The sequence below is a fragment of the Neoarius graeffei genome, chromosome 3 (genome assembly GCF_027579695.1).
Source record: "Neoarius graeffei isolate fNeoGra1 chromosome 3, fNeoGra1.pri, whole genome shotgun sequence".
Lineage (NCBI taxonomy): Eukaryota > Metazoa > Chordata > Actinopteri > Siluriformes > Ariidae > Neoarius > Neoarius graeffei.
The window spans coordinates 11,316,803-11,329,904 of NC_083571.1; the positions used below are offsets into that span (position 1 = coordinate 11,316,803).

General features: G+C 41.1%; 2 protein-coding genes across 2 annotated transcripts in view; one reads left to right on the forward strand and one right to left on the reverse strand.

The window, feature by feature from the left end:
• The window catches only part of LOC132882709 (solute carrier family 22 member 2-like), a 31,274-nt gene extending 26,501 nt beyond the window's left edge, over positions 1-4,773 (forward strand). The window contains exons 10-11 of the mRNA XM_060915804.1: positions 4,506-4,605; positions 4,695-4,773. Of these exons, the coding sequence (XP_060771787.1) occupies positions 4,506-4,605; positions 4,695-4,773 (179 nt within the window). The remainder of the gene's footprint in view (positions 1-4,505; positions 4,606-4,694) is intronic.
• A 7,357-nt stretch (positions 4,774-12,130) lies between these two features.
• plg (plasminogen) overlaps positions 12,131-13,102 on the reverse strand; it is an 83,971-nt gene continuing 82,999 nt past the window's right edge. Inside the window, exon 20 of the mRNA XM_060915612.1 lies at positions 12,131-12,295. Within this exon, the coding sequence (XP_060771595.1) occupies positions 12,131-12,295 (165 nt within the window). The remainder of the gene's footprint in view (positions 12,296-13,102) is intronic.

A 13,102-nucleotide genomic window follows, 5' to 3' on the forward strand; every position in this document is an offset into this window, starting at 1 on the left:
ACATCCCCTTTTCTCTTTACAACAGTCTGTAAACGTCTGGGGACTGAGGAGACAAGTTGCTCAAGTTTAGGGATAGGAATGTTAACCCATTCTTGTCTAATGTAGGATTCTAGTTGCTCAACTGTCTTAGGTCTTTTTTGTCGTATCTTCTGTTTTATGATGCGTCAAATGTTTTCGTTGGGTGAAAGATCTGGACTGCAGGCTGGCCAGTTCAGTACTCGGACCCTTCTTCTACGCAGCCATGATGCTGTAATTGATGCAGTATGTGGTTTGGCATTGTCATGTTGGAAAATGCAAGGTCTTCCCTGAAATAGACGTCGTCTGGATGGGAGCATATGTTGCTCTAGAACCTGGATATACCTTTCAGCATTGATGGTGTCTTTCCAGATGTGTAAGCTGCCCATGCCACACACACTAATGCAACCCCATACCATCAGAGATGCAGGCTTCTGAACTGAGCGCTGATAACAACTTGGGTCGTCCTTCTCCTCTTTAGTCCGAATGACATGGTGTCCCTGATTTCCATAAAGAACTTCAAATTTTGATTCATCTGACCACAGAACAGTTTTCCACTTTGCCACAGTCCATTATAAATGAGCCTTGGCCCAGAGAAGACGTCTGCACTTCTGGGTCGTGTTTAGATACGGCTTCTTCTTTGAACTATAGAGTTATAGCTGGCAACGGCGGATGGCACAGTGAATTGTGTTCACAGATAATGTTCTCTGGAAATATTCCTGAGCCCATTTTGTGATTTCCAATAATAAGGATGCCTGTATGTGATGCAGTGCTGTCTAAGGGCCCGAAGATCACAGGCACCCAGTATGATTTTCCGGCCTTGACCCTTACACACAGAGATTCTTCCAGATTCTCTGAATCTTTTGATGATATTATGCACTGTAGATGATATGTTCAAACTCTTTGCAATTTTACACTGTCGAACTCCTTTCTGATATTGCTCCACTATTTGTCAGCGCAGAATTAGGGGGATTGGTGATCCTCTTCCCATCTTTACTTCTGAGAGCCACTGCCACTCCAAGATGCTCTTTTTATACCCAGTCATGTTAATGACCTATTGCCAATTGTCCTAATGAGTTGCAATTTGGTCCTCCAGCTGTTCCTTTTTTATAACTTTAACTTTTCCAGCCTCTTATTGCCCCTGTCCCAACTTTTTTTGAGATGTGTTGCTGTCATGAAATTTCAAATGAGCCAATATTTGGCATGGAATTTCAAAATGTCTCACTTTCGACATCTGATATGTTGTCTATGTTCTATTGTGAATACAATATCAGTTTTTGAGATTTGTAAATTATTGCATTCCATTTTTATTTACAATTTGTACTTTGTCCCAACTTTTTTTGGAATCAGGGTTGTAGTTTGTGGATAATACAAGGGGTTAAATAGTGTATGGTCGGATATTAGTAGTAACACCCACATTTTGTAGTGTTACAACGTGCAACTGAAATAGATTTAATTGGGATGACATGTCATGAAGCAACCAAGAAGCCAAGAGTAACTCTCAGTATGATGCTACCACCAACATGCTTTACTGCAAGGACCGTTTTCTCAAGGTCAGGGTTCTCCAGAAAATCTGAAGTAGCCAGCTAAAAAAAAAAACGTAGTAGGCAGCTCTGGAATTTCCCACAGCACGCTAATGCTCAGGGGGTCTGGAGGCAGGCCCCCCAGAAAATTTTGAAATTTACATGCCTTCTGGTGCCTTCTCAGCTCATAAATTACTAATCATTTCCCTGTAAAATGCTTGCAAAATATATATGAAATTTCCCTCCAGATGTATGTGTGCTTGGCTTTCTCAGTTACCCTCTGTAGTATGCTGCCTGGCTCTGTAACATAACTACATACGCTATGGTGTGGTCACATGGTCCAGCTCAGCCAATCAGAGCGCGAGAATCAATCAAAAAATATGGCAGCACTTCCGGTCATGTTAGACCCGAATTGAAGACAATTTTGTGGTGGAATAATTGGATTTACAGCAAGTTATGGGCAGTGCAGACAATATAAATTGCTTGAAAATTGAAAGGGAAGGTTTTTTTTTTTTTCTGGGATTGAGTAGCCGGTGTAGACTGTCTGTGTAGCTGGAGAAAACCGCTGGTCACCGGCGCTTGTGGACATCTCTGCAAGGTGGTGTGCAGTGTTGGGTTTCTGCCAAATATAGTGGATCTTAGTCTCCAACATGTCTTTTGGCAAACTCCAAACAAAACTTCATAGGGCTTGCCATTATAGCATATTATATAGCCTAATGGTTAGAGAAGCAGCTTTGGGACCAAAACACGGGCGATTGCTCTAAGACAATGAGGGAGGCTCAGCCTCCTCTAAAAATTCTGGATCTGAAATAGCAATGTTATAAGTTATAACATTGCTATTTCAGATCCAGAATCATAGAAATATATGTGCTCAACCCAACTACAGTGCGAAATCATTCCGTTATAACTTTCCCCAGTTCGCCTAATGTGCGCGTGAGTTTTTCCCCCTCGTGACAGCGCGATGCAGCCCAGCCTCAGTACACTTCAATGGCATTTGGGAGCTATGCGCTTTTCAATCTCAAAATGCAAGACGATTATTGGACAAATACTGCGAAAACGCCCGCCCACGGACTCCCACGGACTCCCAGCCTCAGTGGACTTCAATGGCATTTGGGAGCTATGCGCTTTTCAATCTCAAAATGCAAGAAGGTTATTGGACAAATACTGCGAAAATGCCCGCCTACGGACTCCGAGCCTCACAGTGGGAGGGACATGGCAGTTTCCGCGAGGAGACTGGTGATTGGTGAAAGCGGCTGGATATTTTCTTTGATTGACGGCTCATTTCAAATATAGACAGACAGCGGTGAATTTCAGTTCAGTCCCATGCGGATTCGCAAGTGCTGTGGTGTATTGTAAGAGATCAGCTTACATTTCGATTTCATTCATTACATACGGTTTCTACCAGCTTTTTTAGTTTGTATATATTTTCATTGTAAATAAAGTGTAAATATAGTGTTGTCAAGTTTGCTATCTTAGTTCCAGAAATTTCGTTTATTTGAGTGACTGAACTTGAACTTGAGGGGGCTAGTCAGCTAGCAAGAAAGCTGCGCATGGATGCCAAGCATTGCTGATTTAATTTTGGCGAAGCCATTTGCCAGTCTTCCTTTCGAGGAAAAAATTAAAATTAAAGAGCAGGGTAGACCAACGCCTCAAATTGACTTGGTGAAAAAGGTAGGGAATAATACTCGTTCCTTTCAGCTCTCCTGGTATGAGAAAGTGAATTGGCTAACAGCAAGTGACCCACATCAACAACAGTAAATAGGCTACTTTAGTAATATGTCATGGATGGACCAAAAATATAGAATCTATTTAAAATGTTTATGCTGAGTATATTATATTGGGGGGCAGCACGGTGGTGTAGTGGTTAGCGCTGTCGCCTCACAGCAAGAAGGTCCGGGTTCGAGCCCCGTGGCCGGCGAGGGCCTTTCTGTGTGGAGTTTGCATGTTCTCCCCGTGTCCGCGTGGGTTTCCTCCGGGTGCTCCGGTTTCCCTCACAGTCCAAAGACGTGCAGGTTAGGTTAACTGGTGACTCTAAATTGAGCGTAGGTGTGAATGTGAGTGTGAATGGTTGTCTGTGTCTATGTGTTGGCCCTGTGATGACCTGGCGACTTGTCCAGGGTGTACCCTGGATATAGGGATATAGTAAAATATAGGGAAAGTGTCATTGAATGAAATGTGTGGCACCCAGCTCTATGTTTGGCTCCCCAAGGTCAGTGCTTGTGCCTATTCCAGAACACTCTGCTGTTACTGCTGAGGTTCCTGACAAAGTGCTGCTTTCAATAATGATCAATTTTTAAACAACATGCCACAATTTTAAAATATAAAATGTTAAAATATACCCCCCAACACCACCATCATGTATATTGGACAGTAGGCTAATGGGCCAAAAGAACCTGTTATTTCACAGTTTCTGACCCTGCCAACAATCAGCCAGATCAGTGGCAAGAGTATGGGCAAAATTGATGTGTTTTTTCTTTTTTTTTTTTAAATCTGGAAATATCATAACCAACCAGCCTCCCCTGTTTGAAAGACTACCAGCCGCCACTGGACCAAAAGGTTACTGGTTTGATTCCCTGGACCAGCAGGAATGGTTGAAGTGCTCTTGAGCAAGGCACCTAACCACAAACTGCTCCCCAGGCTGCTCTGGGTATGCTGTATGTCACTCTGTATGAGAGCATCTGCTAAATGCCTGTAATTTAACGTACAGACATAAAGCCCAGTTTTGTGGAGTGTCCAAATTATGGTTGTCCTGTGAACAGCGTCTCCTGTCTGAGCTGTTCATATCTTCAGCTCTTTCAAGTTACCCTTGGCCTCTTGGTTGCTTTTCTGACTAAAATTTAAAAGTTTAGTATAAATTCTTGAATTAAATGTTTGCCATGACTACAGCTTAGCTGGGTGTCTGTGGTAGTGTACTCATAGACAGACTAGAGAAAGTGTATTAGACATAAATTCCAACAACTCCAATAGGAATCCTGGCAGTGATCGCTGGTGGTTTAGTCCTGCTGCTTCCTGAGACCAGAGGTGTACCTCTTCCAGAGACCATCGATGACATTGAACACCCAAACAAGTGAGATATATATTTATTGTTTGAGTTGTTTGAGCACCATCACTGGCATGACATCACACATTGTTATATTTTGTCTTTTCTTATTGTAGAAACAAAGAGAAAAGTCATCAGCTGGATAATCTCCTGCAGCCAGATGTGACACAAAATAAAGAAACTACAACAGTTTAAGTGGAACATTTTCGCTCTGACAGTGGTAACGTGTGGAGTTTAATCTGTAGCACCCTATCAGGAGTTGATGAGATGGATGGGCTACTGTTCAGTAAGAGAGACCAGAAATGGTTGTCACAGTACTTACAGTGTCTTGCAAAAGTATTCATTCCCCTTTGTGTTTGTCCTGTTTTGCCGCATTACAAGCTGGAATTAAAATGGATTTTTGGGGGGTTAGCACCATTTGATTTACACAACATGACTACCACTTTAAAGGTGCAAATTTTTGTTTTATTGACCCCCTTTCCTATGAAACCCCTAAAAGTATAGTAGATCAGGGTTGGGTTATAAAAAATATCCCAAATTTTGAATAGCCCACGGAGCACCATTAAATCCATTATAGCAAAATGGAAAAAATATGGCGCCACTACAAATCTGACAAGAGAAAGCCGACCACCAAAATTCACAGACCGGGCAAGGAAGGCATTAATCAGAGATGCAACAAAGACATCAAAGATAACAATGAATGAGCTGCAAAGATCCACAGTGGAGATGGGAGTATCTGTCCATAGGACCACTTTAAGCCGTACACTCCACAGAGCGAGGCTTTATGGAAGAGTGGCCAGAAAAAAGCCATTGCTGAAGAAAATACATTTGGACGTTGCTCAACAGCATGTGGCAGACTCCCCAAACACATGGAAGATGATTCTCTGGTCAAATGAGACTAAAATTGATCTTTTTAGCCATCATGGGAAATGCCATGTGTGGTGCAAACCCAACACCCTGAAAACACCATTCCTACATGGTGGTGGCAGGATCATGCTGTGGGGATGTTTTTCATGTGCAGGGACAGGAAAGCTGGTCAGGACTGAAGGAAAGATGGATGGCACTAAATACAGGGCAATTCTAGAGGAAAACCTGTTTGAGTCAGCCAGAGATTTGAGACTGGGACGAAGGTTCACAGTATAGTAGGACAATGATCCTAAACATACTGCTTAAAGCTACACTGGAGTGGTTTAAAGGGAAACATTTAAATGTCTTGGAATAGCCTAATCAAAGCCCAGACCTCAATCCAATTGAGAATCTGTGGCATAACTTGAAGATTGCTGTACACCAACACAACCCATCTAACTTGAAGGAGTTGGAGCAGTTTTGCCTTGAGGAATGGGCAAAAATCCCAGTGGCTAGATATGCTAAGCTAATAGAGACATACCCCAAGAGACTTGCAGCTGTAATTGCAGCAAAAGGTGTCTCTACAAAGTATTGACTTTTTTTTTTTTGGAGGGTGAATACCTATGCACACTCCAGATTTCTGTTTTTTTTTTCATCTTAATTATTGTTTGTGTCACAATAAATCAACAATTTGCACCTTTAAAGTGGTAGGCACGTTGTGTAAATCAAATGGTGCTAACTCTCCAAAAATCCATTTTAATTCCAGATTGTAATGCAACAAAATAGGACAAACACCAAAGGGGATGAATACTTTTCTGAGACACCGTATCTCCTGTACACTAGAGGCTGCTGTTTAGAAAGAGTGAAATTTAATACTTTTTAAACTGAGACGATCCCGAAGCTGAATATGAAGGAGTTTGGGACTGAATCTTTTGAACTAATTTTATTTTGTTTGTCTTTTTATTGTTTGCATTATTATTGTAACATGCCCTGTTTGACTGTTTGTGTTATTTGTCATGATGAAATGTGAAGAAACCTCTTTGAAAGCTAACACATTAAACGTGTAGTTGCTGTAAATTATTTGTTTTGGTGCTGCTTGGACACCATTATCAAGTGAGTGTTCATAAGCTAAGTCAATGTCAAAACATGTAAAAATAGATTAGCATAATGCTAAACAAAAAGTTTGGCCTGTAAGTAGTCCGACTGCACTTTGAGAGTTGGTCTTCTTTCTCTAATATAGATCATTTCATACAAATTGGGGGGGGGGGGGGGGGGAGAGATACTGGTTTACCTCTGTCTGTCTCTCCGTCCATCCGAAACACCCTTTTTCTCAGCAACCATAAATCATAGCCACTTGGTACCAAACTTCAGCTTGGGGTTCTATACCGTGTATACAGTTTTCAGGTCTGTTGCACATCAACTTCCTGTTTACTGACTGAATGTATTTACGAAACATATACAGTAGTGTGGGTTTACAAAATTTTCGTAACACTTTTCTCAGCGACTACACATCACAACTGTTTGATATTTGGTACCGAGCTTCAGCTTGGGGTTCTATACCATGTATACCATTTTCAGGTCTGTCGCACATCGACTTCCTGTTTACCGACTGAATGTATTTATGAAACATATAGGGTGGATTTTGACGCTATTTCAAGAAGCAAAATGCTATTTCAAAATGGCAGTTTACCAGGATGCTATTTGAAATCCCTGGAGAGAGACACTGTTCTTTACTTACTTGTTTCAGGGTTAATTATTTGTTGAAGTCAATATTCATAAGTGTCCTATTCCTTCAATTGCTTGCATTCTGATACAAGCGAAAGCGGGGAGATATGCAAGTGAGCAGTAGCTCACAGTTGATCTTGTTTTATATGTTTTGACATTGACTTAGCTTACGAACACTTGCTGGATAATGGTGTCCGAGCAGCACTGAAATGTTGTGCTTTTTTCCTTAAAAGCACTAGATTTCCGAAAGGTTTTGTTGATTTCCCTTGTTCCTGTGTGTGCATGTTAATAAATGGCAGTCAGTTGTAAAAAATCAAGCATGTTCACAGCACAGCTGATTAACATTTAGTCCCACCCATGAATCTCCATAAAAGGCAAAGTTTATAGGGTGCTTCAAAATGGCAACTAAAAGTGTTTCCTAAACGTCATGCATTAAATCTTCCAGTAACGCAGCTCAGCCACTGCAGCATGTCAGCTACTATAGATACACACTAACTCGTTTTACAGGATGCCATAACTTTTGTCATCACTAATTGTATGATTTGAATCTGGTTATTTGAGACATTTAGACATTACCAAATCTCCTTAAAAACGTAAATTTACTCGAACTCAACAGCGAAACAGAGGATGCACTGTTTTTCCCGACTAACGGGACAGCCCGTTTCTTGCATAAACACTTTAGGAATTCATTCACATCCAGTTTGAGAACTAATAACTCTTGTCTTGCATGTTTAAGAGTAATGTTGATTGTCCTTGTTAAAAAAGATACATAAAATATTAAAGCAAAACACGTTAATGGTCATTTTTAAACTTCTGGTTTTGCGATACAAAATGTGAATTGAATGAAAATATTGGTGCTAATTTATGAATAGGGCGGCACGGTGGTGTAGTGGTTAGCGCTGTCGCCTCACAGCAAGAAGGTCCTGGGTTCGAGCCCCGGGGCCGGCGAGGGCCTTTCTGTGTGGAGTTTGCATGTTCTCCCCGTGTCTGCGTGGGTTTCCTCCGGGTGCTCCGGTTTCCCCCACAGTCCAAAGACATGCAGGTTAGGTTAACTGGTGACTCTAAATTGACCGTAGGTGTGAATGTGAGTGTGAATGGTTGTCTGTGTCTATGTGTCAGCCCTGTGATGACCTGGCGACTTGTCCAGGGTGTACCCCGCCTTTCGCCCGTAGTCAGCTGGGATAGGCTCCAGCTTGCCTGCGACCCTGTAGAAGGATAAAGCGGCTAGAGATAATGAGATGAGATGAATTTATGAATAACTGTTGAATTTAGCCTCCAAAATATCTCCAATCTCTCAATTTCTGTTCAAGCAAAATGTTTTATTGAATAAATGTACTTTGCATTTGCAGCTGTCATTATATGGTGTGAAATAAACTGGAGTATTTGTATTAGTTCAGGGTTTAACCTAATGGTTATTGACTGTGATGTCTGGAAACACACAACATGTATTCAAAACTTAACGTCATATCAACCAGAATGTCAAGGACGTAGTCGCTCATCTGGCCTGCCATCAAAACAACCATGACTACCAAGACATCAAACAGAACTGAAATGTGACACTGTGAGAGAGAGGAATAACCTCCACGCCAAATTGTTTACAACAGAAAAATCAACAAAGGACTAAATTTTGCTCCCTGTGAGAAGATCTACCCACTAAACATCGATCAGAACTGAATTCGCATGATAAATGAGAAAGGAGATAAAATTCTAGTCAGAAGAAAATGTGTTAAGTTGACCTAATTACTAATTTGTTAGCAAAAATTTGACAAAACAATGACCAAGTTTTGTTCCCCGAGGGAAAATTTACCCAAAACATCAATCAGAACTGAAATCAGGAGAGAACTGCGAGAGGAGATACAATTCTAATGAGACGTCCCAAAACTTGTGAAGTTGACCTAATTAGTAGTTTGTTAGCAAAAATTTGACAAAACAATGACCAAATGTTTTACAGAATGACTAGTTCTTTCAAATAAAACAATCAGAACTAAAATCCATTGAGAATTGAGGGAAGAGATATGATTTAACTGAAAATAAACAAAGTTGTAAACAAATTGTTTACAACAGGAAAATCAAGAAACAACTAAATTTTGTTCCTCAAGGACCCAAAACATTGATCAGAACTGGAATCAGATGAGAAATCAGAGAGGAGATTCTATTCTAGTGAGAGGCATGGAAAATTCATTTATTTGGCTTAATTAGTAACTCGTTAGCAAAAAATTTGACAAAGCAACAACCAAGTTTTGTGTGGCGTGATGAGTTCATTCAAACAAAACAATCGGAATGGAAATACGTGGAGAACTGACAGAGGAGATATGATTTAAATGAATTGTGGACGACCGACGGACGCCACGCCATAGCAACAGCTTATCAGCCTTTTGGACAGATGAGCTCATCTCATCTCATTATCTCTAGCCGCTTTATCCTGTTCTACAGGGTCGCAGGCAAGCTGGAGCCTATCCCAGCTGACTACAGGCAAAAGGCAGGGTACACCCTGGACAAGTCGCCAGGTCATCACAGGGCTGACACATAGACACAGAAAACCATTCACACTCACATTCACACCTACGGTCAATTTAGAGTCACCAGTTAACCTAACCTGCATGTCTTTGGACTGTGGGGGAAACCGGAGCAAACCCAGGCGACACGGGGAAAACATGCAAACTCCGCACAGAAAGGCCCTCGCCGGCCACGGGGCTCGAACCCAGACCTTCTTGCTGTGAGGTGACAGCGCTAACCACTACACCACCGTGCCGCCGGACAGATGAGCTAACAAACATAATATTCAGGAAACACTTGGCGTTCATTGTATCTATAATTTGGGTTAAATTACTTTCTTATCCTGCACCTTCTTATCATGAAGGGTATGTGGATGCTGCCCCAAAACAAAGTTCTTTTACATTTTCTGAATATTAAAACATATCATAGAGGCCTTAATTTTCTGACAGCCCAAATAATGACCACTAATTTCCTTGAACTGGTAAGTAAAGAATGTTTTTCTGTTGTTATTTTTTTAAATATTATTTTTTATGTGCTATTTATTCTAGTTCAGATCTCTTCGAGACTTGTGTTCTGTGTAATGCTGATTAAAGGTAGACTGCCTTTCAGAGTTTAAGTGTAGGTTATAAAAAAAATTTTCCCTAATGCCCAATTATTTTTATTTAGTGGACCAAAAGCTACTGAATTAGAATCACAGACTTCCAATTTTAATAGTTTTTTTAAAAATAGAACAATTAATGAATTTAGGGCCATGTGGCATTAAATTCTCTGCTATTTTTTCTTGCTTCACCATGGCCCAATTCAAGATACTACGTCATGCATCACGTGGTAGACTTTCCCCGTTCGCGCAAGGCATTGTGGGATACAAATTTGAAACAGGAGAGAAAAATGGAGGACGTGAATGAAACATGAAAGACTGACTACAGTAATGGAAAGCGAGAAGAAAAGACGTTATGTTGCAAAGAAAAGGAAACACAGGACTAAACTAATAAATATCGGCGGTCAGCGAGCACCTCGGTGTGATCAGCTGTTTGTTTAGCGACAGAATGATGGAACTGTCAGTGCACAGTCAAAGGTAAACCTGTAGATGGCAGTAATGCAACACTCTGGATGCCAGTTGCTGTAAAACCCAAAAGAAGGAGGAGGTAAACCTGCGCATGCACACACGGACTTCCTCTGTCCGCTTGACTGCGCAAAGCAAGCGTGTTCATACACATTATTTGCTTTAATCCCCTCAAACTAAACAATTTCCCAGCCACAGAATGGCCTGATATTTTGTGAGATATTACAGAAATAAACATACATCACTAAGACCAAATTTCAGAGGGAACTAAATTTCACTGATTTTATGAAATCAAAAGGCCGTCTTGCTTTAAGAGTGGTGTGATATAAAGGCATCCATGAGCATCCTTTAGGCATCTGTGAGGTTTAAGTGGGCTCCCGGGGGTTACCGTAGCCTTCCGTTACAACCATCGAGCTCAAAATATTCATGGAACAACATTCTGCAGAAAGTGAAAAGTTTGCCTCAGGGGTGTGGCTTATTTCATCCTCCCATGGCTATGCTGTACTGCAGTTGTGAAAACCATTCATGCTGCCGTCATTGCCGTAAGGCCATACGTCACTATACCTCGCTGCCACCATCGGGTTTACCGGTGTCTTCCATCACTACCATCACAGCTACTGTGGCTTCATTTGCATGTTTCCTCCACCCAAAGTTATGCGACAGATCACCTCCAAAATCTCCTGGAATGGCCATGGTAGGTCCCAGTCACGGTTCTCACAGATCAACTGGCTACGTTTGACCTTAGCGTTAGGCAGAAATGTGACAAACTGCATATCAATTAAAGCAAGCATACAAAAAAAAGGACACTGCATGCTATTTTGTTAATCAGTTTAATAGTTAAGGCTTTGGGTTGCAAAACAGAAGGTTGTGAGTTCAAGCCCCAGCACCACCACTGACACTGTCCTCTAAATCTGTTATCGAAACAAGTTGGGATATGTGAAGAAAAGACTCACTTTACTGTACAAGTGAGGTTTTTAATTGGTGCTGTGGTGCCATGTTAGCGGCTCCTGACTGATTATGTAACGTCTCTTAGGGTCATTTATTTTAGTGCATATACAGTGATCGACTGTATCTGTTAATCAGTCTGCTGTATTTTTGCAGAATTTTTTGCTTATTATTATGTTGTTGATGATGATTTACAGATTCTGTGAGCACTGCAGATTCAAGTATATGTGTGACATCTAATTTTAATGCATAATATATATATTATATACACACACACTGAGTAAATCAATACTCCAGGATCCAAACGTCTTTCTTTAACGTGTGCATATACAGTAAATTGCCAATTGATAAAATTAGGTGCAAAATTAAATCAGCTCCATATATTGTGTTTCAATTAAGCTTTAAAAAGAGTTCAGAAACAGAACTGTTGATTTACATTTCATAAGTTTTAATTTACATGTCGTTGGACTGATATGCTTAAAAATTTAACTCCGTCTCTCTTTCGATCCAGTCAATGAACTTGGAGACGCGAACATACACACCAGGCTTCATGGCATTGGCACAGCCGAGACCCCACGATGTGACTCCCTGAAGAATGAAGGTGTTCTGTGCAAAGCATACAAGAGGACCTCCACTGTCACCCTGAGAGAGAGAGAGAGAATGTGACTGAGTGAGTGAGTAAGTTAGAGAGAGAGAGAGAGAGAGAGAGAGAGAGAGAGAATATGTATTTGAGGGAGAGAGAGACTGAGTGAGAATGTATGTTAGAGAGAGAGTGAGTTTGAGGGACAGAGTGTGAGAGAAAGTGTGTGTGTGAGAGAGAGAATGTGTACCGTATTTGAGGGAGAGAAAAAGTGTTAGATAGAGAGAGAGAAAGAGACAGAGAGAGAATTAGTGTTTGAGGGAGAATGAGAGAGAGAGAATGTATATTTGGGGGAGAGAGGAAGTGTTTGTGAGAGAGAGAGAATGAGTGTTTCATGGAGAATGAGAGAGAGAGAGAGAGAGAGAGAGAGAGAGAATCCAACCAGAACTCTGCTTGAAGCTTGCTGATGGCGACCAAAAGCATCTGTTCAAGCTTAAACTTTCTAAGGGACATTTAACCAAATATTACATGTGGTGTATGTATATTTTTGACCCTGTGTTGAGAATGTGTATTTGAGGGAGAGACAAAGTGTTAGATAGAGAGAGAGAGAACGTGTATTTGAGGTAGAGACAAAGTGTTAGATAGATAGATAGAGAGAGAGAGAGAGAGAGAGAGAGAGAGAGAGAATGAGTTTTTGAGGGAGAGAGAGAGAATGTGTATTTGGGGAGAGAAAAAGTGTGAGAGAGAATCAGTGTTTGAGGGAGAATGAGAAAGAGAGAGAAGGTGTATTTGAGGGAGAGAGACAGAGAGAATGTGTATGAGAGAGAGAGAGAGAGAGAGAGAGAGTGGTGCATCCGCCATACGTTGTT